The 27,852-nt window shown below is 43.0% G+C and overlaps 1 protein-coding gene across 1 annotated transcript in view; it reads left to right on the top strand.

Annotated features, from left to right (window-relative positions):
* Window positions 1–27,852, top strand: part of ETV6 (ETS variant transcription factor 6) — a 1,357,390-nt gene that overhangs the window by 1,145,568 nt on the left and 183,970 nt on the right. Inside the window, exon 4 of the mRNA XM_044088174.1 lies at window positions 9,971–10,105. Within this exon, the coding sequence (XP_043944109.1) occupies window positions 9,971–10,105 (135 nt within the window). The remainder of the gene's footprint in view (window positions 1–9,970; window positions 10,106–27,852) is intronic.

Raw genomic sequence — 27,852 nt, 5'->3', positions numbered from 1 at the left:
TGTGATTCACTCTCCCGTTAGTCCTGCTGAAGGAGATGTGGCCAAAGGAAGAGACAAGAAACACAAGGATGTGAGGAGAGGGAGAGACAGAGAGAAGAAAGGGGATAGGCCCCGTAAATGGTCTCCAGAGTGGGAGTCCTACACCAGCCCACCTTCCAAGGTCTTGAGACCTGTTTCTCCTCGGCTCCACTCCCCGGAGGTGACGGAGTGAAGGCCTTCCTCTAGATGCTCTCACTGACCAGCCTGATCAGAGTCTGTTGCCTCCTCACGCTCAACTCGGAGTCTTTCTGAAATTAATATGAACAGGATGATGAGGGGATTCATTTGGACCCAAATCCAGATGGGAGTCTTGCCAGGCCTCTCTCCCTTTGGAGGGGGGACCTCCATGCCGTACTTTCACCGAATCCTCCTTCCCCGATCCGGCCTGCGGTTTCGGGGTATATGGATCTGAGGATCTTCGGGGCTGGGAATTCAGAGCTGATGGTTCCTCCAACCTCGACTCCGGTGATTACCTTGAGTTCCTCAGATCCGACTAGTTCAGATCCAAGCAGCTCTCTGGGCCGAGGACCGGGAGTCAGACCCGAGGGGGTGGATGTGTCTTCGGCTCCGACCTTGTCAGAGCTGAGGGGGTGGATGTGTCTTCGGCTCTGACCTTGTCGGATCCAAGCCGTTCCTTCAGAGCTCCGGCTACCCTAGCCTTGGCCCCAGTCCTCATGACGGACCCAGGAATAGCTTCCTCCTTGGGCTCTAAGGAGGTGCACTCTCCATCGGCATTCAACGTGGTGGAGAGGGTTCTCTCCAAGGATCGAGACCCCAGCCTATTTACTTGGATTCCACCCAGACTCCTCAGATTTGGTTACAACTCCCATCAGCTTGTCCCAGGGACAGCCCATGCTAGAGGAGCCCCAGGCGGTTCCCCTGGAGGAACCCACCATGGCTCACAAGCCCTCTTCAGAGAGCCCCACTGAGGAGGTTCATCATAAGCACACATGCAAAAGGAGGCACCTGGAATCCCCTGAGTCCCTTACAGAAGCCACTGATTTAGATGAAGGCGAAGGTTCCCCAGATCACCTCCTGAGGATGTCTCCTTTGCAGACATCATGGAGATCCTCCACCAGAGAGGAGGGTGGTCAACCCCAAAACCTTCTACGGATGAATCAGTGTTCCTGTAGGCTTTTGGCACAGGCCCATCTACATCCTGGGTGTCCCTGCCAGTGAATCCTTTAGTGGATCTTATCAACACGCGGGTATAGAAGGAGCCTGACACCATAGAGCTGATACCCAAGCACCCGGACAAAATTCTCTCTCCACCCTATGACAGGCATGGTATAAGGGATCCCCTGTGGACGCTATGGTGGTTGCAGCAGCCACCAAAAGGGAACTGGCTCAAGAGAGTTCCTCGGTCCACCCTCCGGATAAGGAATCCAGGACGGTGGATCAATTTGGGAAGTGAGTGTATTCTTCAGCGACATTTTCCATCTGAGCGCTTAACTACTTGGCACACGTTATATGACTGCAGCGAGACCTAGTCACGGAGTTAGCTGAGTCGCCCACAGTCTCTGTCGCAGGAGGACAAGCATCTGTTCTCTGTGAAGATGTCTACTCTGAAATCAGTGTCAAACACATCCATGCACCTCCTTTCTCATGCTATGGAAGGAGCAGCTGGGGCGACTGGGACCAACGTAGCTATGAGGTGACACGCTTGGCTCAGACAGTGTCAGTTTGTGGACCCTTTCAAAGTTTCTTTTACGAATGCTCCTTTCGATGATTCTTCTCTCTTTGGGAAGACCGTACGTGACATCTTGTCTAGAGTGAGAAATACAGGAAGACTTTGTCTGCAGTCGGAATCTGCTTCTCTAGCCCTCAAAGATCCTTTTCCAGGAATTAGAGAGGGCAAAAGAAGATGTGGTTCTGGAAATCACAGTTTTCCCAGGACTCTCAGGACAACTCATCCCCCAGAGGCAGAGGAGGACATGACGGATGACGTCACAGAGGCAGAGGGGGTCTGAGGAACTTTGGGTCTAGGGAGCCCTTCTTGGACGGCCCACGCAACAGCCCTGAGGGGTTGCCCGACTGTCCTACTCTGGAGGCAGTCGGGGGAAATTATCGTTGCACCCAATGGCATGGGAGTCCATAACTGCAGATCGTTGGGTGCTTCAAATAATATCCAGAGGTTACACCATCCCATTTGTTGCCCCTCCTATCCAACCAAAATGCCTCCCAGATGTTCCACCCGCTCAAAGGGAGATGGCAGCGCTAGAGGTTTCCAAGTTGCTTCAAAAATGAGCAATTGAACCGGTCCCCCTGGATCAGTCTGGAGCAGGCATTTACTCCAGGTTCTTTTTAGTGCCAAAAAAGATGGGGGACCTCAGACCCATTTTGGACCTGTCAGCCTTAAACCTGGCTGTAACCAAACAGAAATTCCAGATGGTCACCCTACAGTCCATTCTACCTTATCTTCGAGAATGCAATTGGATGTGCTTGCTAGACCTCCATGATGCTTACTACCACATCAAGATTCACAGAAACTGCAGGAGATTCCTTTGCTTCTGTCTGGGAGCCAGTCATTTCCAGTTCTGAAACCTACCCTTTGGTCTCATCACAGCCCCCAGAGTGTTTACCAAGGTAATGGCAGTTGTAGTGGCTCACCTGAAGCTTCAGGGGATTCAGGTATTCCCTTACCTAGACAATTGGCTCCTCGCTGCTTCCACCAAGCGTCTTTTTTGTCAAGCCAGAGACTTCTTCCTTCATCTTGCGGCCCTATTAGGGATTAAGGTCAATGTTCCCAAGTCACTCTTGAATCTGGTACAGATCTTGGATTTTATTGTGGCACAGCTGGACACCCTTCAACTAAAAGTCTTCCTCACTCCAGACAGGGTCCAGAGTCTAAGGGCTCATGTATCACTGATTCTTGGCCCCAGGTTACCACAGGTGGCGGACGTTCTCAAAGCCCTGAGCTCTATGGCTGCAGCAATTTCTATCCTCCCATGTGCATGTCTTCACATGCATGTTCTACAGTGGACTCTAGCCATACAGTGTTCTTGGCTGGATTTCCCCAAGGAATACCCAATTCACATCAGCAAAGCCTGCAGGGTGTCAGTTCTCTGCTGGGTCCAGTCTCCTAAGATTGTAGCGGGACGCCCCTTTGTTCCATCCACAGCCCAAGCCACAGTGACCACGGATGCCTCCCAGCTTGGGTGGGGGGGCATTATTTAGGGAGAATGGTCCAAGGCACGTGGTCCCAGATCGAGACCAGATTGCACATCAATGTTCTGGAGATGAGAGCAGTGCTTTTAGCGTTGCAGGCCTTCCATACTGTTCTTCCTCTGGTCGGAGCCGTCTGTTGTCAGGTACATCAACAAACAAGGAGGAACCAGATCCTACCCTCTGTGTCGTGAGGCCATGAGAGTTTGGGAGTGGGCGATCTCCACCAGTCGGTTTCTGATTGCAATGCATATCCCGGGATGCTCCCAACATTTTAGCAGACAAATTGAGTCGGGCTATCGTAATGCCATATGAGTGGTCTCTGAAACAGTCGATAGCGGAGGAGATCTTCCTTGCGTGGGAACAGCCTTGCTGCAATCTCTTTGCATCTCCTTCCAACGTGAAGTGCAACGAAGTTCTTCACTCTGATTCCCTCACCAGGGGACCCCCCCCTCCAGAGATGCTCTCATCCATGCTTGGCCTCCTGGGCTACTGTACGCTTATCCCCTGTTACCACTCATTCCATCGTTTCTTCAGAAGGCTTGCTGACTGAGGTGCAAGGTGATCCTCATTGCCCCATTCTTGCCTCGTCAGGGGTGGTTCCCCTTTTCCTGGTCTCATGTTCTAGCTCCTCCTTGGATTCTATATCCCTGCCTGGATCTCATTTCTCATCCTTCGGGCACCAGTCCGTCCAACCTTTACAGCCTTAAGCTGACAGCTTGGTTGCTCAAGTTCTCTTAATTGCTAGGACTCCCGGTCTTTCTTCTTCAATGAAAACTATTCTAGTGGTGGCTCATAAGTCTTCCACTAGGAAGATTTACCGCAGTAAATGGAAACTATTTTCGATTTGGGCATCTCGGAGAAACCTGGATTCTTTTACAGCCCCTGTATCTGCGGTACTGGATTTCTTAGCCAGCATTTTTCAGCAAGGGGCCAGATCTTCCACTGTAAAACTGCAACTGTTGGTAAGAACAGGAATGCCCTGGCCTCTTCTAGATTGTGTAAGGCTTTTCTTAAAGGCACGTTTCCTTTATATCTTCCAGTTAAGAACCCCGTTCCTCCTTGGGACCTTATCTTGGTTCTTCATACCTTAGTTGCTCCCCCCTTTGAACCTGCAGCATCAGCAGATTTAAAGTACTTATCCTGGAAGACAGCCTTTCTAGTGGCTATTACGTCAGCTAGGAGTGTTTTGGAACTTCAGGCCTTGTCTTCCATGCCCCCTTACTTGATCTTCCATAAGGACAGGGTTTCTCTCCGCACAAACTCTTCTTTCTTACCAAAAGTGGCTTCTGAATCAAACAATTAACTCACCTGTTTTCTTCCCAAATTTCAGAACAAGGGTGAATATAAACTTAATTTTCCTAGATGTTCATAGACAACTTCATTTTTATTTACACAGAACAAAGTAAGTCTGACCAGTTATTTGTGTCCTTTGCTAAGCCCTTTTTGAGTAATGCCAGCTCTAAAGTTTCCTTAGCTAGATGGATTACACTATGTATTTTGCAAATTTACAAAGACAAAGGCTTGTCTCCACCTGGTCCTGTTAAAGCTCATTCTACTAGATCTATGGCGACGTCTGCTGCTTTCTGGTCTACGGTGTCATTGGATGACATTTGTGTGGCAGGAACTTGGGCTAAGTCACATACCTTCATTTCTCATTATAAGTTGGATTCAGTCTCCAGAGGGAGAGCATCCTTCGGCTCTGCGGTGCTTAGGAGTATCCTTCCATGAGGGCCTTCCAGGAGTTTGAGTACCTAGGGACTCTGTCCCACAGGTTGCAGATAAAATGAAGTTAACTACTTCAGATAAAAAAGTTATGTGCTCACCATAACGTTCCATCTGAGTAGTTATTCTTCATTTTTCTGCAACCTTTCCACCCTCCTTCCCCCGAACCTTCTCATTTGATGATCATGTGTGGTTTCTTCTAGTTGAGTTGCTGATTAAAGAAAGTAGGAGATGGTGGTGTGTTATGGGTAAGGGGTGGAGCTTGGAGCTCAGAGCAGATGCTTATAACGTTGCCGGCTCGGATCTGATATGGATCCGATATGGATCCGAATACCTACAGGTTGCAGAAAAATGAAGTATAACTACTCAGATGGAATGTTATGGTGAGTACATCATTTCTTTTTACTTCTTAACCATAGGTCTCTCTCTTTTATTTCCACCCTGTTTTTAAACTCCACTTTAATTTTATCCCACTCCCTAGCTATATTTTCAGAAGAAATTTCTGTCTTCTCTAATAGCGCCAGAATAATCTCCACTACCCATTCCTTAAATTCCTATCTTTCCAACAGATAGGTGGGAAAGTGCCAGTGTCTTATTTTTATTTCATTGCCCTGTGCTTTTATTTTAGTTATTATTGGTGCATGATCTGAAATAGTTATTGACTGCATATCAAAACCTTCAATTAAATGCACATGTTCCTGTGAAATGTAAATTCTGTCTAGCCTGACCCGGTTTTTGTATCTTGGAGAATATTATGTAAATTCACTCCAAACTCCTAGTACTGAATTCATATCTTCCATGCTAAATATTTTCATACATTTCTTCAAAAATCTAACCTCCTTTGTTATATTTTGCCTTCTGGGCCACCCAGACACATCTTCACTGTTGTAACTCAAAATTCCAGTCCCCACCTATAAGTAATATTTCTTGCTGAAAGCTGATTATTTCTTCCAAGTTTTTTAAGCTCCATTATGGCAGTTTTAGGTGCCATATAAATAATATAAATACAGGCCAGTGTAATCCTCCTCCCTTGTCAGTAACCCCTTACTACTACAAATCTAGCATGATTATCTTTTTTATACTCTTCTATTACTTTTGGATCTCCTTTTGCAATTAATATAAGTATTCCTCTTTTCATTTGTTCCAGGCATTCCACTGAAAAAAACATCCTGAAAAACCTTTCTTTATCAAATTCACATGTTCATTTCTTTCTGTGTGTGTCTCCTGTAGCATAGCTATTTGCACTCTACATTTTTAATGTAGTTCACTACTCTTTTTTGTATTTATCTGTGAGACCACTGACATTTAAAGACATTACAGAAAGCATTGTATTATAAAGTTATTATTCCCACCTTTTATGTATAACAGCTTTTTTGTTAAATGTCTAGTTCTAGCTTTTGTATTACATGCACACACTGTTTGGCAGGTTGATCTTTTATACGGCTGTTTCTTGTCATGTCCATTTCAGCCTATGTCACATCTTACAAAATGTTTTATTTTATTGAAAGCCTTCAAACAAAAAAACAAACACACCCCCAGTAACCCCCAAACTGTTTTTTTTAATAATAACACACAAAACTATGTACATCTTCAAATATTGAAGTTTTACCCTGCTAACAGGAAAAATGTTCCAAACTGACAGCCACACTCACAGACTTGAGTTAACCTAAAAGAAAGGTTATGCATGCATGGGGCAAGCCTGTGCTTCTACTAAGTTCTGTCTGGTTTTGTCTTATATTTATAGCCCTCCCAGCTGGGTAAACATTTGAATGCTTTTAGAGAGCATGATCTTCTAGCCATTTCTCTTTATCAATTTGCCTCCTGGAGACATGAGGAATCGGATACAAAATTGCTACTATGCATAAATTTATTTGAAAGAAAAAAGCATTATGATAATCAGTATTTTTTTCATTTCTTGCTTTTGGTTTTTCTTAAAACATGTTACTAGATGAGGTTAAGGGCCTTAATTTAGTCATTCCCCTATGCAAGTATAAGACAAAGCACACTAATATTTCTTTTGTCATGCTCTTTTAACCAGACTTTTTTTTAACATTGCAGTGCCTACAATTCTTAAAACTGAACAAGGAGAAAGAAAAAAAACAGGAGCACCTGTTGACATTAATATCCCCATTACATTTAAAATAACTGAGAAAACTGTACTTTATACCATGCAAAGAAAATAATGCACTATAAATATAGTACCATTAAGAAAAAATGTTTTACTTGCACTTAACTTTCTCCCTCCTCTTCCCCTCTCCTAAATATTTTTCCGAACGTCAATGACATGAAGTAAGGCATATGCTTTAGAGTCTTCTACAAGTTTAAGAAAGTCAAAAAAGTCCAGTATTTCCAGATCATCTTGTTCTGTCATGTTTCACAAATATGATTTTTGCTTTGTAATCCCACATTTGTCAGTTTTGAAGTTACTGTTTTTTTTCCTGTTCATCTCAATCTTCCAGATCCTATCTCTGCTTTATTTCCAATGTACTCTTGATTATTCTAGTTGACTCTTGTGTTTTCTTTCCTTTTTTCAAGCCTTTTCTGTTGAAACATTGGAAAAAATTTCAGTGGCATAGTGTCTCTGTGGTCTTTATTACCAGAAGAACAAGAAGCAGAATCTCCTTCTGTTTCACAGCTCACTTTTTGTTGGCATACTTTTGTATTTCTTCCTTAGCATGTACTTCATAAAAAATTGCTTTTATCCCTCCAGGGAAGAATATTTTGAAGGTAGCTGGGTACAGCAGCTTTGATATCATGCTTGCTTCTCAACATTACCTGAATTGTGATATAAATTTACTCCTCTTCTGCCTGGTATACGAGTAATCATTCTCCACAAGCACTCTGCTGTCTCCCACTTTTAGTACTTTGTCCTTTTGCCACAGGTTTGTCAGAATCAACTCCTCCTACTGGTAGGATTGAATCTTTACTATTAAAGGTCTAGGTTGCTGTCTCATAGTCAGGTTTGGAGCATACACATGATGTGCCCTTTAAATTAACAACTTCTGCTGTGGAATGCCAGTCCAGTTGCTTATTTGTGCTTTCATAAAATTAATACAGTCTATTCTTTCCAGCTTCTCTGGTACAGCAAAAAATCTCATATTTTCCCTACACACTCTGCCCTCTATTTCTGTTATTTTTTGAAACATCTCTTCTTGTGCATTCTCATATTCGGCCACTCTTTTCTTCATTTCAGCCTCTGATTTTTGCAGTTTTAGCACCTCATTTGAATATCTGTTAAAAGCTTCTTCCATTTTTTCAGCCTTTTGTTGTTTGAGTTGATATACTCCATCAGTGTTTCCTTTATTTTAATCAGGTCTGTGTTCAGTAGTCTTCTGCTTTCCTGCAGGTTACTGGAAGCCATGTCTGGAGCGTGCACTGCTTTTTGCTGAAGAGCTGCAGTACTTTTCCCAGTCAGTGTTTTTTCCTCATCCGTTGAAGCTGATTTTCCTTCAGGTCCTCTGTATTTCTTTTTTCCTGGCATCCAGGCAGTGCACTTACTAGCCAGTTAACTGAAATTTACCCAGAAGTATAAATCCACTGTCTTTCTCTGCTAAGTTTCTGTTTCACACTAGGAGAGCTAGAATTATGCTGTTAACCAAGGTGCAGCCGTCTTGGAAGCTCTCGTCTACTTCCTGCTCATTCTTCTTATTCTTTGAAATATTGTACTTGGAAGACTGTTTTATTGGTTGCCCTTTCTGCAGCCAGGAGATAATGTGGACTTCAGGCTTTGACGGCATCTCCTTCCTTTTTGATTTTTGTAGGAATGAGATGTCTTTTGAGTACTCATCCTTCTTTTATACCCAAGGTGGTCAATGAGTTTTCTCTTAATCAGTTTACTTCCTTTTTTCCTTCTCTGCAATTTGCTAGGGAGAAGGTTCTTCACACCTTGGGTCTACATTGACAGCTCAGGTATTATGTGGATAAAATGAAAGATATCTGCAAATTTGAGCACCTTTTTGTTTCTTTTCATTTCAGGACATTGGATTTGGTAGTATCAAAGTAAACTGTCTCCTCATGGCTGTCTGAGCCCAGTTATTCTTTTTATGGTAAGCAGCTGTCCACTTCAGTTTGAATTGATCCTATGAGGGCAGTAGCTTATTCTGGAGCTTTCTTCAAGGGTTTAGATATACTAGATCCACCATTGAAGCTACTACGTGGTCCTCTGTCCCACTTTATATTACAAGTTGTATGTCATTTCTAGAGCCAGGGCAGGATTTGCCATGGCTGTCCTTCATGAGTTTGTGTAGGGTCCCTCTGTGCCTTCCTCCACTCATCCTTTACAGTAGCTTTAGTATTCTCCCTTAGGTGATGAATACTGCAACAGTAGCATAGAAGGATATAGTACAGTTGTGTAAAACCTTACCAAAACCTTGTCCTCTTCACTGTTGCAGTTTTCAGACACTCCCTCCTATGCCCTTATCTTTCTTTCTTCTCTTGGGAACACTTTACCAACTGCGGGGTCTTTACCTCCTTGCACTACTTTCTCTCTTGTTTCTGTTTCCTCCTGGATGTTTATATTCTCCCATCTCCTGGGGTTGCTCTAGATCTCCTAGGGCACTTGACTTCTGAGTATCCAGTGTGTGTATGTCACCTTTATGCCCTGTGCCTGCGTGGGGAGCAGACAGTTGACATACCACGTTGGGAGGATGTAAAGATTTTGGTATACTGGCAGGACATTGAACTATCCTTGGCAGGAGATCCCTTAGGTGATGAATACTGCATCAGTGAAGAGAAGAACATCTGTTGTTATGATAAGATTTTACACAACTGCACTTCCATAACATTACAATGTGTGCTTGGAGGAAGCATGTGTGTTCCCAAATGCAACGTTTTAACAGGAAAAGCAGTCAAGCTAATGGCAGCAGAAGTAGATATCCCAGTTGTATACCCTACAAAATATACATCTTTTTTTTCTAATGACTGCAATTGGTAAAAGAAAAAGATGAAATGCTATATCAGCCACAATTAAGTGTTTTGTGTACAAATAGTTAAACCATGTTGCAGATGCATTACATTTTATTTTTTTTTGCCTCTCCTTTAGGTGATGTACTCTATGAACTACTTCAGCACATTCTGAAACAGAGGAAGACGCATATGATTTGTCAGCCATATTTCTTCCCAGGAAGCTCACTACAAGCACAGCCTGAAGTCGTCTTGCAGCACAACCATCTGGATGGTATACACACTTTTTATGAATAGCAAAATCAGCCCACATTGGTCTGCATCTCTTACCCCATTAGCCTGAGTAAATCACATGTGATAGCCTCTGCTGGGAAGCTGATAGCTTTTGAAATCTTCTATGCAGGATCTTGTGTTATAATAGTATGGGATACTAGCAGCAGAGCTGGCTCTCACAGATAAGAATTTGTACTTCCTGTGATAGATCTGTTTAAGGATACAGGTAAATGTCAGTGTTGTCAAGGAATTATGTTTACTAGAACATCTGAAATTGTTATAAGATTTATTTCACTGGCAGACTAGCCCATCTAAGTTCAAGCATGGGGGATTATCCTCCATTTCCCGAGAGTTTTTCAAAAGACCTGCCCTATGGAGTCTGCTGTAGTTATAAGGAGATCTTCATGGGAGGTTTAGTAGCAAGAAGGTAAAAGAGCACAGACCATATAACGCCTTGTCTAATGACTCATCAATGAAGCCTGTGAGAAGTGCATCAAAGATGTTTAGTAGGGAGCAGCAGAAATCCTTTTTCTCAAGGCCTAAACAGCTTCATAGCTGTGGTAGAATGTAGAGTTATGTTTTTGGTGTTTATGATGGTGCAGCATATTTGAGTACTTATTACCTTGGTTGACAAATATATTTAAGAATCTGAAGTTGTTGTTTTCATTCGGTCTTCAGCCTAGGGGAACTCTGATCTGACTTGGCTGTATACACTAGCATCGGAGATGAAATCCGAGCTTCTCCCCTACCCATAATGCCCTACTCTTCCTCCTCCCCTCAGATCTCGTTTGCCACTCATTCAAATAGCACAGGACCACATTTTCTGTGCTCCTCCAGGAGTTTTCTGAGAGTATTTTCAGTCAAAGTAGGTGTTTTTCCTTCTATCCTCTTCCTACTCTTTTTCTCTACTTCACATTGGTGTGCTTTCTGGGTCTTTAAAAAAACAAAAAAACAAAAAAAAATGTTCTGTCTTCCTGTTTCTTTTCTCTCTCTCTGTTTTGTGAGTGCATTTACCCAGTGGTTGACCTTCCTATGCCAGCTGGGTTTAAAAAGTGTACAGAGTGTGGGCATAAGATCCCTCCATCTGATGCCCACACTCTATGCATGGTGTGCTTGGGGGGGTGTGACCCACCTGGATTCCTCCTGTTCGATTTGTGCAGGTTTTAATCAACACGCTCTTATTTACAGGAGGAATAAGTTGATTTTGAATTGCCTTTTCCCCCTCTACCTCTGTGTCTTTCTTTCAGGTCCCTCTTCCACTTCAGGGGTTCAAACCCCCACCAAGAAGCCTGAGGAAGGGGGCCAGGCACAAAGAGCAGGAGCAGCATAGGAAGTAGTCTCCTGACTGGGCTTCCTCTGCCAAGCCACCCACTAAGTTTCGGCCCATGGTGGTTCAGGGTTCTCCTAGACTCCATTCGCTCTGTTTCTCCCCGGAGCCAGAGAGTTCCCACACCAAGTCTCTAATCCCTGCATGTCCTCGGCACCATTCCAAGCCAGGGTCAGTGACATCCTCTGTCTGGTCCACTCAGAGCCTGTCTAAAGCCAAGGTGGACAGGATGATGAATTTTCTCCAGGCTCAAATACAGCTTGGGGTTTTACCTGCTCTGTCCCCCTCCGGAGCTGTGAGCATAAAGCCTGGATTTTTCCTGATCTTTCCTTCTTCGATCCAGCCTTTGGCTTTAGAGTTTCCTGATGTTGAGGTGTCAGCGTCGACGGTCACTTGTACCTTGATCCTAACAGTTACCTTGAGTGGTTCAGCTCAGATGTTCTCGGACCTTGCCAAGTCATGGAGCTGTAGCTTCAGAGTCTGCTCCAAGTGGTTGGCATCAGCTGCAAAGTTTTTGGAGTGGTCTCTTCCCCTCTGAGCTTAGGCACTGGGAAGCTTGCCTCCAACTCACCCTTTGGTGTTGGGGATGATGGTCTGGGAGGCTCCAATGCCAGTGGCTTCAGCTCCAGTGGCACTATGTTCTGGGGTTTGATCACCTTCGGCCTTCAAGGTGGTAGAGAGGATCCTCTCAGCTTCCTCAAGAACCTTAACACTTCTCTCTTCAGAGCCCACCCTTGCTCCTTCTGTTTCTGGGCTGGAGTCATCCATCTTGCCTCCTCAGGGACAGCTTGTTGCCAGACCTCCCCAGGATGTTCTTTTTCAGAAACCCTTTGAAGCTTCCAGTCCTCTCCAGAGTATCCCACCAGGGAGGTGCCTCAGAATCATACTTGCAAGAGGAGGCACTTAGATCCCCCCCCATAATCTCTCACGGATGATACCGATTTGGATGAAGCACAGGGGTCCCCTAAATCTCATTCGGAGATATCAGTGGAGATCCTGCTTCAGAGAGGTAGATGGTCTTCCCATAAACCCAGCCCTGGCGAGTCTATATTCCTGGAGGTGTTTGGCACAAGGCCCTCTACATCTTCAGTGTCCCCCCCACAGATCCATTGGTAGAGCTCATCTCCCACAGGGATTCAAAGGAAGTGGACACTGTTGAGTCCATTCCTAAGTGCCCAGACAAGGTGCTCAGTGCCTTCAGCCAAACAGGCCCCATTGGTCCAAGGCTTCCCTCGCTGATGCCATGGTGGTTGTGGCAGCCACCAAGATGGAGCTGGCTCAGGAGAGCTCCTCAGTACATCCTCCAGACAGTGAGTCTAGGGTGATGGACTGCTTTAGGAAGCAAGTTTATGCTTCAGCCACCTTTGCTCTGCATGCGCTGAACTATTTGGCACATTTCTGCATCTGCCCTGGGGTCCATGTTGGAGGAGAAGGAGGAGGTTTTCTCCTCCTGACTGGCCACCTTGACAGCCATCTCTAACATGTCTATGAAATCACATTCTCATGTGACTGAGGGTACCTCAGTAACGGCTGAGATGAACTTTGCCATTAGACGACACTCCTGGCTCCGACATTGTACTTTTTCACAATCCTTCAAGGCATCTTTCCTGAACACACCCTTTGAAGTTCCACCCTGTTTGGATCTACTGTTCGCAATACTCTTACCCAGAGCGAGAAAGGCAGGAAGACCTTGTCTGTCATCGGGATCTGCTCCTCTACCCTGCAACGGGCCTACTCTAGGAACCAGCTTAGGGGTAAGAAGTTGTGGTTTTGTAAGTCTCAGAACTCTTCCCAGGAAGTTCAGGGTGAACCATCCCCCAGGGGCAGAGGGGGGAAATGACAGATCCCATCCATGTGGCAGAGGGGGTCCAAGGAACCAAGGGTCTCAAGATTCATTTTTGGACTAGCCCTTTCAGCAATTCTGAGAGATTGCCCGACTGCTCTGCTCTGGAGGCAGTCAGGGGTCATCTCTCTCTCTCTCTGCACCCAGCAGCCTGGGAGTCCATCACAAATGATCATTGGGTGCTTCAAATTATATCCAGAGGTTATTCTGTCCTGTTTCTTCATCTCCCCCCACTCCAAAGAGAAACATCCCGGATGTTCCACCCAGTCAGTAGGAGACAGCAGCTGTAGAGTTCGCCAGGCTGCTCAGTCTGGATCAGGCATTTATGCCAGATTCTTTTCTGTGCCAAATAAAATGGGGGGACTTCAGACCCATTCTCAATCTCACTACCTTGAACCTGTTTGTTGCAAAATGAAGTTTCGGATGTTCACCTTGCACTCCATTCTGCCATTTCTGCAGAATGATGACTGGACGTACTGCATAGACCTTCAGGATGCGTACTATCACATACAAATGAACAGCCACTCCAGAAGGTTTCTTTGCTTCTGGCTGAGAGCCAATCACTCCCAATTCAAAGTACTCTCCTTTGGACTCCCCACAGCCCCCCCCCCCCCGAGTGTTTACCAAAGTGATGGTGGTAGTGGCAACTCACTTGAGACTGCAGGGATTCCATGTCCTTCCTTACCTGGATGATTGGCTCCTCTCTGCTCCCACCAGGCATCGGCTTCTTCTGGCCAGGGATTATCTCCTTCTCCTAGCATCTTCCCTGGACCTATCGATCAATCTGACCAAATCAAACTTGGAACCGGTTCAGGTGATAGATTTTATAGGCTTGGAAATGGTACAGAACAGGGTGTTTCTGCCACCAGACAGAATACCTTTGCTCCAGCAACATGTGAGGTTTATACTAAAAACTCCTTGCCCCCCACCCCCCACCCCCCCCCCCCAGCAGGTATGGTTCTTCCAGTGCTGGGGTCGATGGCGACTGCAATAACTCTACTGCCAACTGTGTGCTTAAACATGAGGATTCTGCAGTGGACCTTGGCTGTGCTCGACCTTCCTCTTTCGTACCCGATACAGCTATCCCGGGTTTGTCGGGAGTCTCTTCTATGGTAGCTGCAGTCCCCGGACCTTCTTCTGGGCTGGCCATTTGTTCTTCCTTCCCCGTCAATCACGGTGACCACGGACTCCTCCCAGCTTGGGGGGGGGGGGGCATTGCATAGGACAGATGGTCCAAGGCATGTAGTCCCCCTTGGAGACCAATCTGCATATCAGTATCCTGGGGATGAGACCAGTGCTTCTGGTATTGCAAGCCCTTCAAGCTTTTCTTCCCACCAGGACAATTGCCATCCAGACAGACAACATGTCCATTGTCTGGTATATCAACAAACAGGGGGGTACCAGATCTTATCCCCTATGCCACCAGGCTATGAGATTGTGGGAGTGGGCAATCTCTTAGAACCATTTTCTGGTGGCAACGCACATTCTGGAGAAGTCCAGCATTCTAGCACCATCTGGATGCCTTACGAGTGGCCTCTGAATCCTTCAGTGACAGACAATCTTTCGGAAATGGGGTCATCCTTGCTGCGATCCTTTCACCTCTCCTTCCAATGCTGAGTGTAGTGAGTTTTTCGCCCTGAACTCCCCCCCCCCCCCCCATGGGGAGTCACCCAGGGATGCTCTGGTCCATGCTTTACTCTCCAGTTTACTTTATGCTTACCTCCCACTTCCTGTAATCCCCGAGTTTCTTCAGAAAGCACAAGAGCAAAGCCACCCTCATTGCCCCCTTCTGGCCTCCTCAAGTTTGGTTCCCCACTCTTTGGTCTCATCTAGTGTGTCCGCCCTGGACTTTGTATCTGGTTCAGATCCCCTATCACACCCGGACTTAAGTCAGCCTGAAGCTGACTATGTGGCTGCTCCATTTCCTTTGCTGGTGAGAACTCCCAGGCTGTCTTCAGTTAAAAAGATTTTGGTTGCGGCTCATAAGGTCTCTACTAGAAAAATTTACTCCAGTAAATGGAAATGTTTATTCCTCTGGGAGTCGCAGCATAAGCTGGATCTTTTTACAGCTCCTGTTCCTGCCATTTTGGGTTTTCTAGCCCATGCCTTCCACAATGGAGCTAGTTTTTCTACGATTAAAGTTCAGTTGGCAGCCATCTCAAATTTCCATGTGGGTGAGAATTCTGCCTTCCTGGCTTCTTCTAAACTCTGCAAGGCCTTTTTGAAGGGTACCTTCCTCCTTCAGCCACTAATATAGGACCCCATGCCTCCTTAGGAATTATACTTTGGTTTTGAAGGCTGTAGTTTCTCCTCCTACTCTTTGTCCCAACCCCTCTTTCATTCCAAAGCTGGCATCCGAAACTGACATTAACCAGGTTATTAATTTGCCAGTTTTCTTTCCAAGTTATCAGAACAAAGGGGATTACACATTGCATTTGCTTGGTGTCCACATGCAGTTGCACTTTTATTTGGATAGAACCAAAAATTTACGACAGTCTGATCAACTTTTTGTATCCCTTTCAAAGCCCTGTTTGGGAAAGGCCATTTCTAAGGTCACCCTTGGATTGGATTTCCAGTTGCATCTCTTTGGCTTATCACGCTAAAGGTATGCTTTCACCTGGCCCTGTCAAGGTGCATTCCATCAGGTCAATGTCTACTTCTGTGGCCTTTTGATCCAGGGTTCCTATTGATGACATTTGCTCTGCTGCCACTTAGTCCTCTTCACATACATTTATTTCCCATTACAAATTGGACATTCTCTCCAGGAGCAGGGCTTCCTTCAGCTCTGCTGAACTCCAGAATATCCTTCCATGAGGGCCTCCCAAGGTTATTGTAGCTAGGGACTCTGTCCCATAGGTTGGAAACCAAATGAAAACAACAACTTCAGATAAAGAAATTATGTACTTACCATAACATTCCATCTGAGTTGTTGCTTTTCATTTGTTTTCAATTGTCCCCCCTCCTTCCTTCTGCCCTTTGGGCTTGTGTTGTGGACTGGCAGATGCAGGTGCAGGCTTCTTCTTCTTGGTCCTGGGTTTGAGTCTAGAGTGCGTGTATCTCTTCAGTGGTTGGGGTTAAGGTACTCTGCTGTGGGTTGGGTGTTGCTGTCCTGCAGCAAACTCGATCTGAGCAGAGCATTATAGGTATGGGAGGAGCTCAGATTTTGGCTCTGATGCTACTGTATACGGTCGAGTTGGATCAGATCTTAAATCCAAGTTCCGATAGGTTGAAGAGAAATGAAAAGCAACAACTCAGATGGAACATCATGTTAAGTACAAACTTCTTTTTTTCCCATTCTCATAAGAAGCAAGTTTTCTTTCCAAAGCAGTGGAAATCGTGGAGTGATCTAGTATTCGTTAAAGTGAATACGTTAAACATTTTTAAATATTGTAAACAGTTTGTAGAACATCACTTGAATATAGTACATATATTACAGAAGAAGACAGCAGCAGTAGTTTATTCTGTGTTACAATTCCTTTGAAAAGTCTGAAGATAGTAAATGTACATGTGTGTGCGCACATGGGTCTACTTCAGATGATCGAAGTTTTAAAACTTTGAATTTCATATGGCCGAGACCATATGATCGAAGTTTCAAAACTTTGAACTCTTGAAAGATAAAGAAAAAACAAAAGCCCCCTTGCACCCCCCCACACCCCCCTGCTATTTAAATATACCAACTCTGAGATCGCACTGCATCGAGGAAAAGGGAAAATTTCCTGTTCCGCGTTATATGATCTCCGTTCAGAACATTCAAAGTTTTAAAACTTCGATCTTCTGAAGGGGACCTGTGCACACACGCATACAGACAGGCATACTTCTCAACTGTCCAGATTTTTACCTCATTTTTTTGGACTGTTCCTCATAAAATTTGTGATTTTCTTTATTTTTGCAGCAAATCGGTGAGGATTGAAGTGATTTAATAATGACAGGCATTTGAGTTTCAGATTTCATATCCTTCTGAAAATGCATGGTAACACATGACCTTTTATACTAGCAATTTTCTAAGTTTATAAGAGCAATATTTAAAATGTGTCCCTATTTGTGGGGCTTTATCCCCCCATTATTTTTGGCTTTGTCCAAATTTTTTTTGTGCTTGGAGATTGAGAGCTATGCAGACAGGTATACATACACACACAAGGATAGTATGAGGCTGCAGTACAGACTTGTGTATATTTAAGAGTAGAAAAAAATAATAAAATGCTGAAAGTTAAAAAAATGCAGATAATCAGCAAAATGAGACGTACTCAGCTGGCGTGGTTTGGGAGAAGGTCTAGTATCTGGACTTAATGCAGGAGAGCAGAGGCATGGCTGGCTTTAGTAGTTCCTGGAGCTACTCTCCATAGTGGTGCCCTTCCTCCTCAGTTCTTCATTTGAAAATCAAAAAAAAAAAAAAACACAATTGATTCCTTGCACTGGGACACCGATAAGATGGCCAAATGGATGCATACCCTCTCACATCTGACACAGCTGTTCATTGGAAGAGCAAAATAAAAAAGTCCAGTCCACTCCATGAACTGGCACACCAACCAGGTGGCCAGACAAATACACATCCCTCCCACCTGCTCCAGCTCTTCAAAGAGCAAAAAAAAAAAAAAAAAACTTGATATCAGGTACCTGGGGCTTTTGAAATGAATGTCCCATTTGTACACTGTGATCCTGTCCCTCCTTCCTCAGATTGTATCAAAAAAAAAGAAGAAGAAAAAAAAAACTGTTGTTGTTTTAAACTGTAACAACCTGAGCACCACAGTACTCGGGTTTTGCCATTAAAAAAAAAAAAGAAAGAAAGAAAATGTTTTTTAAAACTTTGAAACTGTAGCAAATGTAGCAAACTGTAGTTTAGTCCACACACGAAGCTTTACTATGCTCTGATTTTACTTTCAAAAAAGAAAAAAAGGAAAAAAAATTCTCTTACTTTTAAACTGTGTGGTACAAATTTCTACATTTCAGATCATGCATGTATTGCACTTAAGAACAGTCAGGAATGGAGATTATGGTTCAGATGGCTGATCATGTCACCTAACAATTTGCACCCAGCATGAATTTCATTTTTATGGCAGAGGCTGCACATATTCTGTTCTTGTATCTTGAGTGCTGGACCTCTGGCATGCGGCATCTGTCAGCTCTTTTTTTTCTGTGAGCACTCTCTGAAATATTTTTCTTCTAACTATACATGTTTTCCATTATTAGCTTTGGTTATTTTTTTCTCTAAATTTAGATTGTTTTCCCCTTAGTTTGCAATAGTTTTTATAAATTGAAAATTGAGGCCCTTTGCCACTGGTCTACTTTACAGGCATGATCAACAGGGAGAGAGGTAGCTTACTTCTAAGTTGGGAATTGCTGGTTGAAGACTTAGTGTCTGTTATTCTAAAAGTGTCTTAGTTCTGGTTGAAGCACTTGGGCTTCAGGCCAGTTATTTTACATTAAGAGGGTCTGTGGTCTGCACTCGTTTGGGAGGAGAGAGGGTAGATTCTGCCCTTCTGAGCTGGGAATTGCTGGTTGAAGGTTTATTGTGCCTGCTTATTTGAACTGTTTCTTTCTGAAGTTGGTGCACCTTGTTTGCTGCAGTATAGACTAGATTCAGACCTGCTAAGTCTAGCTATGTTTGTATAACTTGAGCACTAGTCCAGGCCATCTGTTTTTTGGAGAGGGTTCACCTATACCCTAGTGGCAGGAATATGCAGTTAGACCTTGTCTGATTTGAAGACTGCTGGAACAGGGCTCCGTGAGGTGCTAGAATCTGCCATATCATGCACGCCCTCAAGTCTCTTAACAACAGGTACTGTTATGATTCTGTCATAGTCCATGTTGGTGTAAATTACTTGAGATGTATCTCTCTGGACCATATAAAGAGAGATATGATTGAGCTCGCTGAATGTGTCCCAGGCAGGTATGTCCCTAGCCTTAAGCAGCATCCTACCATCACCCAGAATGATGCCTCAATACAAACAGAAAATGGTTGACTTTAACAATTTACTTAGTTTCTGGTGTCATTCCAAGGGGAATCCAGTACCTGACAGCCTGGGAGGACATAATTGACAGACCACTATGCTTTGCCAGAGATGGCCTTCATCTGTCTCCCATGGGCTTCAGGCTTCTGGCTTCTGGCAAAGGCTCTTGCCTCCCCCATAGTGCCTTTTTTTGGGCAAAGTCAGGAGCACAAAATTACCAACATGAAAAATTCTTCTAAACGAAATTTAAAGGTCATGCTGCTAAATGCTAAGAGTCTTAGCATGAAACTGCACCCATTGCAAGCATTCCTTGACCTGGAGGATGCTGACATTTGTGCAATCACTGAAACCTGGTTCAAAGCTGTAGAGAGCACTCCATCCTTACCAGGTTACTCATCCTACCATAATTTCAAATCCGAAACAGACTGCTACAAAGCCAAAGGAGGTGGAGTTTCAATAGTTATCAAAGAAATACATACCTCCAGGCTGGTCAAACGGTATGACGCACAGGAGACATTCCAAGTGCAGTTAACTGTTGACAAAACACCTATTCAAATCATAGCTAGCAACAGACCCCCAACCATGACTCAGGACGCCCACTCCACCTATCTGGACTTACTTGAATCCATTAAGATTCAACCCTCTACCCTGATCGTGGGTGACTTTAACTACCCAACCATACAGTGGAAGACCTGTTCTGGCCCAAACGTGAATGCCCAGAGGTTCCTAGACTTTGTCAATGCCAACGCATTGAATCAGCTGGTCTACACCCCTATGAGAGGTGAAAATATCCTGGACCTGGTCCTAACCAACATGAGTAGCCACTGTAGCACCCCTACAATGTAATCCTTCTTGGTAAGATCCGACTATAAAGCAATCACTTTTGAAGTCACCATCTCCCTTGACCCCACCCCCCCCGGTCAAGGTCAAATGAAAATACTTTTCCAAAGCTGACTACAATCTCCTCAGAGCAGGTATAAGCAGCCTCACAACCACCGTCTCTTCAGTTGGAACTAACACTAATATCAAAGCCTCTACCAAAAAACTATATGAGCACCTACATAGTTGTATAGACTCAGCAATACCTGACAGAACCAAGTCATCTTCCTCAAGGAAGAGTAAACCTGTCTGGTGAACAGCAGCAATAAACAAACTCTTTAATAAAAGGAAAAAAATGCTATCCAAGAAGGAGCAGGTGCCAGGTTTGTTTATTTATTTATTTATTTATTTATATTTGTTTACCAGGTAGTGTCCAACTGGGCTGGTGTCCTCTTTTCAGTGGAGACCTGGGGAGAAAAGCTCCACACACAAACAATACAGAACAGAAGCTAAAGAAAGAAAGATCTACATTACTACATTAACAGACATCTACATTACTACATGAACTAAAAACATAAGAGCATATTTACTATGTGTATCAAATTTTACAAACCAAAAATGATTCATTAGTAATTTTCTTTGTACAACAACTAGCTTTAAAGTGTACTCCTTTGAACAGGAAGAGTAATGATTAGCTGATAACAAGCAGTGATCAGGCCTAGACTGTGGGGTATGCAATTTAGTTAAGAAAAATATTTTGTTTATGAAAAATGATAGGAGAAAAATAAAGGTGAACAGATCAAATGCTGTGCGGATACAGACTGAGGGGAGAAAATCAGACTATAGGAGCTGTAATAGAGGAAAACTGTAAGGTATAGGTATAAAAGAGCATAAGGGAGAGTGGTTATCCTGGTGGAGAACAAGGGCAGAGCCATTTGCTTTTTAGATGTTCCTTTAATCTATTTTAAATGTTGAGAAACAAGGGGTGCATTGTAAACTTAGGGGAAGAGCATTCCAGGACTTGGCTACTTTGAGTAGAGGGAGTCGTCATGGAAGTTATGTGACTGTGTTATTTTGAGTAATGGCATATTGGAAGATCTAAGGGGCCTATTTTTCACTTGTAGTTGGAGTAAGGTTGAGATTGCCGGGCAGCTATGTGGATTGTGTGTGATTTTGTGTGCTAGGATTAGTTGGTTTAAGGTTATTAGTTTAGGGAATTCTAGCCAGTTGAGTTGAAGAGCAGAGCAGTGGTGGGTTTTATGGGGATGATCTGTGGCAAACTTTGCAGTTTTATTATAGCAGGATTCAAGGTTGTATAGGTCTGTCTTATGTAAGTTAACAAAGACATGTGAGCAGTAGAGAAGTGTGGATAGTAGTTGTGACCTAGCAGTGGCAAGCCTGGCTTGAGGATATAGGTATGGTTTGGCCCTGTGCTGGGCACCTAGTTTGGAATTGACTTTTTTTGATATTTTGAGAGGTGTGAATATCAAATTTGAGATGGTCATCTATTGTGACACCTAGGAGTTTGGCCTGGTTTGAAGGCTCAATTTTGGTACCATTTGAGGAGTGGATGTAGAGGGATGGGCAGTTAGATTTAGTAGTTTTGTTTGAGAAGATTATTAATTTTGTCTTATTTGGATTTAGAATGAGTTGGTGGTTTGTTAAAAAAGATTCTACTTCTAGAAAAGCTTTTTGCATTTTTTCTATTAGTTCTTGCAGATAAGGGGCAGAACAGATAAGGAAAGTGTATTGTATGGTAGTTGCCAGTTGGGTAGCTGTATTAAGTTTACTGGTAAATATGATAAATAGAAGGGGAGCCAAGTATAGATCCTTGGGGTACCCCAGTGGTCACTGGTAGTAGAGGTGAGAGTTTGTTTTCCCATTTAGTGGCATGTTGACAATTAGAGAGAGAACTGAGAAACCAAGACAGGGCTGCTGGACTGAGGTTGTATGCCGCAATTATGTGTAGAAGTAGTTGGTGGGAGATGGTGTCAAAGGCTTTTGACACATCTAGAAATATTGCGGATACTAGTCCGTTGTTCATTAGGCAGTGAATGGTATTGGTGAAGGATAATAAGGCTGTGCTAGTACTGTACTTGGGTCTAAAACCATGCTGGGAATCTGATAGAAGGTTGTTGGTGGTCAGGTGGTTTAGTAGTTGAAGGTGAATGCATTTTTCTAGGATTTTTGCTAGGGGTGGGAGAATAGCTATGGGGCGGTAGTTTGAGATTTCACTGGAGGGGCCACCCTTGTGGAGGGGGGTGATGTGAGCAATATTCCATAGAAGGAGCACATATTGGAAGTAGGAAGCCATCTCTTCTTTGTCTGAACAAGCAAATAAGGTCAGTGATGAAATCCTCTAAGGCTAACTTTGAGTCCAAATTGGCCACATCCACTAAGTACAATCACAAGACCTTCACATATGTCTGCAGTCTCAAAGGTAACACCCAGATCTGCTCTGAACTGGTGGTCAGTAACACCACATACACAAATGCCACAGATATAGCCAACCTGCTAGCAGATAGGTTCAGGGAAAACTTCACCCCCCTGTCCCCCCATCAGTAAACCAGAACATCCCCAGCACCTGCCCCCCCTCCCCTCCCCTCATCACCAGGGAGCAGGTCCTTAATGCCCTTTCAAAGACAAAAAATGCAGTCTCCATGGGACCTGATAACATCCCTGGCTGTATCCTACATGAACTCAGGCATGAGCGCTCAGCTTCATTAGACACCCTATTCAACCACACCCTATTCAACCAAAGCCAGAGCGCCGGCTTCATTCCAGCTGAATGGAGGACAGCCACTGGAGCATCCACTGACCCAGGCAATTATAGGCCCATCAGCCTAACTAGCCTGATCTGCAAGGTCATGGAATGCATTATCATAGACCTTATAAACAAAGGACATTGGCAACCTCTAAACGCTTGACCCCACACAGTTTGGTTTTGTCTAAGGGACATCATGTTTGTTAAACTTGCTTGCCTTCTTTGAAACAGTCACCAAAGCCATGGTCAAGGGGAAGATGGTGCACACCACCTGCCTTGACCTAGTCAAAGCCTTTGACACTATTCCCCACTCGGGCATACTAGATACACTGTCCCAGCTAGGCATCAACCCATATATTACCAGATGGGTAGCTAACTGACTCACTGATAGAACCCACTCAGTCAAAGTATAGGAAGCCACCTCTAGTAGTAAACCCATAATGAGTGGTATACCCCAAGGATCGCTCTTGGGGCCTCTACTGTTTGGGATATACTTTTCTGAGGTGCAGACTAATAACAGTGGTCTATGGCTGACCAGGTTTGCAGATGACGTCAAGCTGGACGCTGTCTTAAGTTCCCCTAGTGATGTGAACATCCTCCAAGAGGACCTTACGCAAACTGACTGATGCCATAAAACATGGCTTCAAACTGAATGCCAAGAAATGCATCATTATCCCCTTTGGGGAAAATGGCATCCCCACTAACATTAATAACATACTAAGCACATAGTCAGTCATGAGGGACTTGGGCACCCAGGTTGATAGCAACCTCACTTTTGACCACCGTGTTGCCTCTGTTGTATGGAAGGCTTTTTACATGGCCCACCTCATAAGTAAGGGTATTTTATCCAGAAACAAAAAAGTTATAACATCCCTTATCAGACCCATTATCGAGTACAGTGCCGCCTTTGGCATGTACCTTGCCAAGCACATGCAGCAGTTGGAGAGACCACAGAGGTTCCTGACCAGGAAAATCCAGGATCTCAAACACCTATCCTATACAGATAGGCTAAAAGCCCTGTCTCTCTATTCAGCGTCATACAGACTGCTCAGAGGTGACCTGTGTCTGGCATACAAGGCCATCTCAGACTCAGCCTTGATGGAGTTGCTGCATATCCATAAGACATACTCCACTTGGGCAACCCACACGCAAGGCCTTAACCTGTTCTGTGACATTAATAGAACTTGTTGGCAGGATAGATTTGTGTCCCAAAGACACCCCCCATCTGTGGAATAGACTCCCTCTCCATGTCAAGTAGAGTACCTCTCTAGCCCTCTTTAAGAGGAACTGGATAGGAAACAGAAAATACACCCCTGGGATCCCAACTTTGTCCCTGCTGGACAGGGAAAACAGGTGTTACCTTTGAGGGAACATGGGTGAAATTCTTGGGTAGGCTTATAAGGACCCCCGAGCCAGTAGCCTAGTATCATCCTATGAACCTATGAACAGCTGTAGCCAATTTGCATGGGGTAAGTAAGTGTGACTTATCACGAGCTGGGTGTGAGTTAGCTAAGGGAATAAATGAATAAGTAGTTTTGCAGGACCATATATGTGGCTGTTCATGTTGCACATTATCCCTGTCCATAACAGCTGTCCATCAATTAGAGGTATGTACTAAAGAAAACTCAAGGTCTTTAGAATACTGTTATAAATTAAGGATAGAAGTTATGGTTTAGGGCATGAATTGTCCTAGAACTGTTCCAGATCACTGTATGTACACCTCATTGAAACAGGACTTATAGAGAGCAAGTGCCTTCCTGCACTTGGATTGACCTGTCTAAATAAATTGTCAGGGTATATGACACAATCCCGCTTAATTATGGTTGTTTTTACATTTTTTTAATGGTCCCAATCTAAGTGAGCCACATTTCCACAGTTATATGTATACAGTGCTTCCATGATGGCACATATTAACTTTTGTATATTTGTTTTGATCAAGAAAGTGAAAAGAGAATAGCTGTTTTGGTGCTACAAATAAGATTTATGGATAGAGTCAGATGTGCTTTCAGTTTCCATTTATATGACAGAGCCTAATTTGTTATTGGAGTTTATATCTCTCCTACAAGGAATATTTTGAAAGTACAAATGACCCAGCACTAAAGAGGGTAAAGTAGCTATTACTGAAGATGGGCTAACACTGCAGTTTCTATGATCATGTTTGGTTCCTTCATCAGAGTGGCTTTGTCATAAACAGTAGTGTTGATATTGGCGGTGGTGATAACTGAAATGGAAGCATTTGGAATTAGATTTAATTTGGAAAAATTATATTATCTGAGATCATTATTCTTCATTAATTACATTATGAGAGTCTTTTGGAAGTTTAATAAATCCGAGTACTATTGGCTAAAAGTTAGAAGTTTAATTATCCTTTCTGTTTAGGAGACTAGATTTAGAAAACCTCATTTCTGGGGTTTATGCCTTTATGTAAAGGCTGTTATTAACTTGTTTATTACTTAAAGTTTTATTACGTATTGAGAATATTATTAATATTGATAAAGACTTTAGAAAGCACTTTTATTGTTATATTTATTCTTATGATAGAACATCCAGAAGAACGTCTGTCAGCACAGAGAATTAAGGATCCAAGCAATTAACTAACTGCTTTCTGTAATCTGGGATACAGGGTTTGATTTCTTTTACCTTAGTTTGCCTGCTGTGTAATTCTGAGCACATCTCCAGATTACCAAGTTTACAAACATGTAAAGTAAAAAAAAAAAAAAGTTAAAATTAAGTTTATTCTAGCTTCTCAAATCATTTGGTAAGAGTTAAAAAATTTAAGTGGCGTCTTTAAGATGTTTAATGCATAAATATTTGATCTCAGTAGTGTTGACATTTAGACTCCATTTCTTGTAGTTAAGCATAGGATTATATTGATAATTAAGGGGCTTTTAAGAGTAGGTATATTAGGTTTATAGTTTGAAACATTTCTAAAGTCTTCTTTTACCATTATAATAGTAGGCAGCGAGAGTTTAGGGTTCAACAGGTATAATAAAACATTATAAGCCAAAACCGTTAGAGTTGTTGTTGAAGGGATGTTAATCCCACAAATATGAGAGTTATAAAAACTGAAGGTAAGAGGGGTAGCATGCATTGATTACAGACATGCAGAAGGAGAACAGATCTGCCATGTGCCAGTAATTACAGTAGGCACTGGGTCTGACATCCCTCTGTTATTAATGTAGTTATAGTCTTACAATATAGACAGCTTGTGTGTGTGGATTTGGGTTGGATGTATGTATGTGTGAGTATATACATGCACACACACACACACACACACACACACACACATATATATATATATATATATATATATATATATATATATATATATATATATATACACACACACACACAAAGACATGCACGTATATAGTGTATGTGTGTGTGTGTGACATGAATTATTTAATGGAAACTACATTGATAATTGATGTATTGAAATGCAAATCCCCAAAACTAGTGGACTTAATTGACCCATTGAAAACATTATCACGGCATAAAAGTCTTGAATAAATACCAGTTGTAAAGGAAACATCAGAATTTTCTCAACTAACACGAGCCTTTTACAGCAATGTAACTGATTTTTATGTAAAGATATGCAAGGGAAATCAGCCAGTAATTGTGCACTTGAGCATTCTGTACTAAGCTTTATCATGAAGATTGGATAAGCCAAATTCAAGTAGGGACTCTTTCTCACTTACCCATTTTGTACATTATAACCAGTTAACTGGGTTGTAACTGCCAGCATTATTTGTCATCATAGATCATATGTTTGACTTGTAAGCATAGTGGGATCACTGTTTTTGTTAAACCACTGTGTCACTGTGTAATATTTTGGGGCATTTCTCCTTTCCCCACTGGTGTGTGACCATGTAGTTAGTATCTATAAGTTAAGGGGCAATGTGGCAGGAGGGCTTGCTTCCTACATGACAGACTAATCTTTCAGTTTGTCTGAGTGGGTTGTAGGGCTGTTGAGTTCTCAGTCACCAATGATCAAGGAATTTGTTTTCTTGAGGTCATATCTTGGTTATTCATGGGTGTTACATCTGCATTTCTTTAAGCCTTAAAGATGGTGTCTAAAGGTGTGAAATTAAATTTTCTTTTCTCACAAAACAGTGTTTGCATGCATCTTTATGCACGCAAACATTTTTCTATGTAAAAAGAAAAGTTCACTCTACAGCCATTAAAAATTACATTTTAAATATATCTTCCAAATGCAAAAGACTAAAAATGTGGAACCATATTAATGGCAGCAATATTAATGGCCGGGCGGGAGGTGTTGACATCACTTCGAGTGGCAGCCCTAGTTATGCTGGATTAGTGTAGGTAAGTAATTTTGTATTAGTCAAGTTAATCGCAATATAACATAACATAACCAAAAACTAAAGATCACCCTCCTTGTTGCCCCAGTATTAGTCACCTCCTTAGTTGAATGCAAACTAGTTTTAATAACAAGCCTAAAAGAACAAACTTCTAACTTAACTACCCAGATAGTGTGTAGACAGTGCAACATCCTGAGTCAAACTAACCCTTCATAGTTCTCTGAAAAGTGGAACACAGTGCAATCCATTTAAATTAACTATAGTGTTGTAAACATTAGTTCATAGGAAATGTCAAGGTATGTTTTATCCTTGTAACATAAATGGTGCTTTAGCAAACATTTCTTAAGTGAGGATCATGATGTATATGGATAATATGATGATAATAAAGACTTATCAAAAACTGCATTGAATATGGCAGTGTAGTGACCATGTTGTTTTGAAAGTTCCTTTCCAGGTAAACCCCCATTATTCATTCCAGGTCTTGACTGATTCACTGAGGTTAAACATAGACTAGTAAATTGCCAGAAACTTATTTGTATGAACTGTTACTGTGGTGTGTATAATCCCAAGGGTATGAAGAGCAAGTTAAACAGTATTTTGTGAGTCCTTATCAAGGTGGCATGGTACTTTATGAAGAGAACGTGAAGCCATGCCAGCTTTGTGATTTGGAAATTCCCCAAACATCACCACCTGTAGTATAGTATGAGCCAACTTCTAGATTCACAATA

The sequence above is a fragment of the Protopterus annectens genome, chromosome 11.part0, assembly GCF_019279795.1.
Source record: "Protopterus annectens isolate FY-2018-M chromosome 11.part0, PAN1.0, whole genome shotgun sequence".
Classification (NCBI taxonomy): Eukaryota; Metazoa; Chordata; order Ceratodontiformes; family Protopteridae; genus Protopterus; species Protopterus annectens.
Note: the sequence above shows the minus strand (reverse complement) of the source record. Positions and strands in the feature narration are given on the sequence as shown.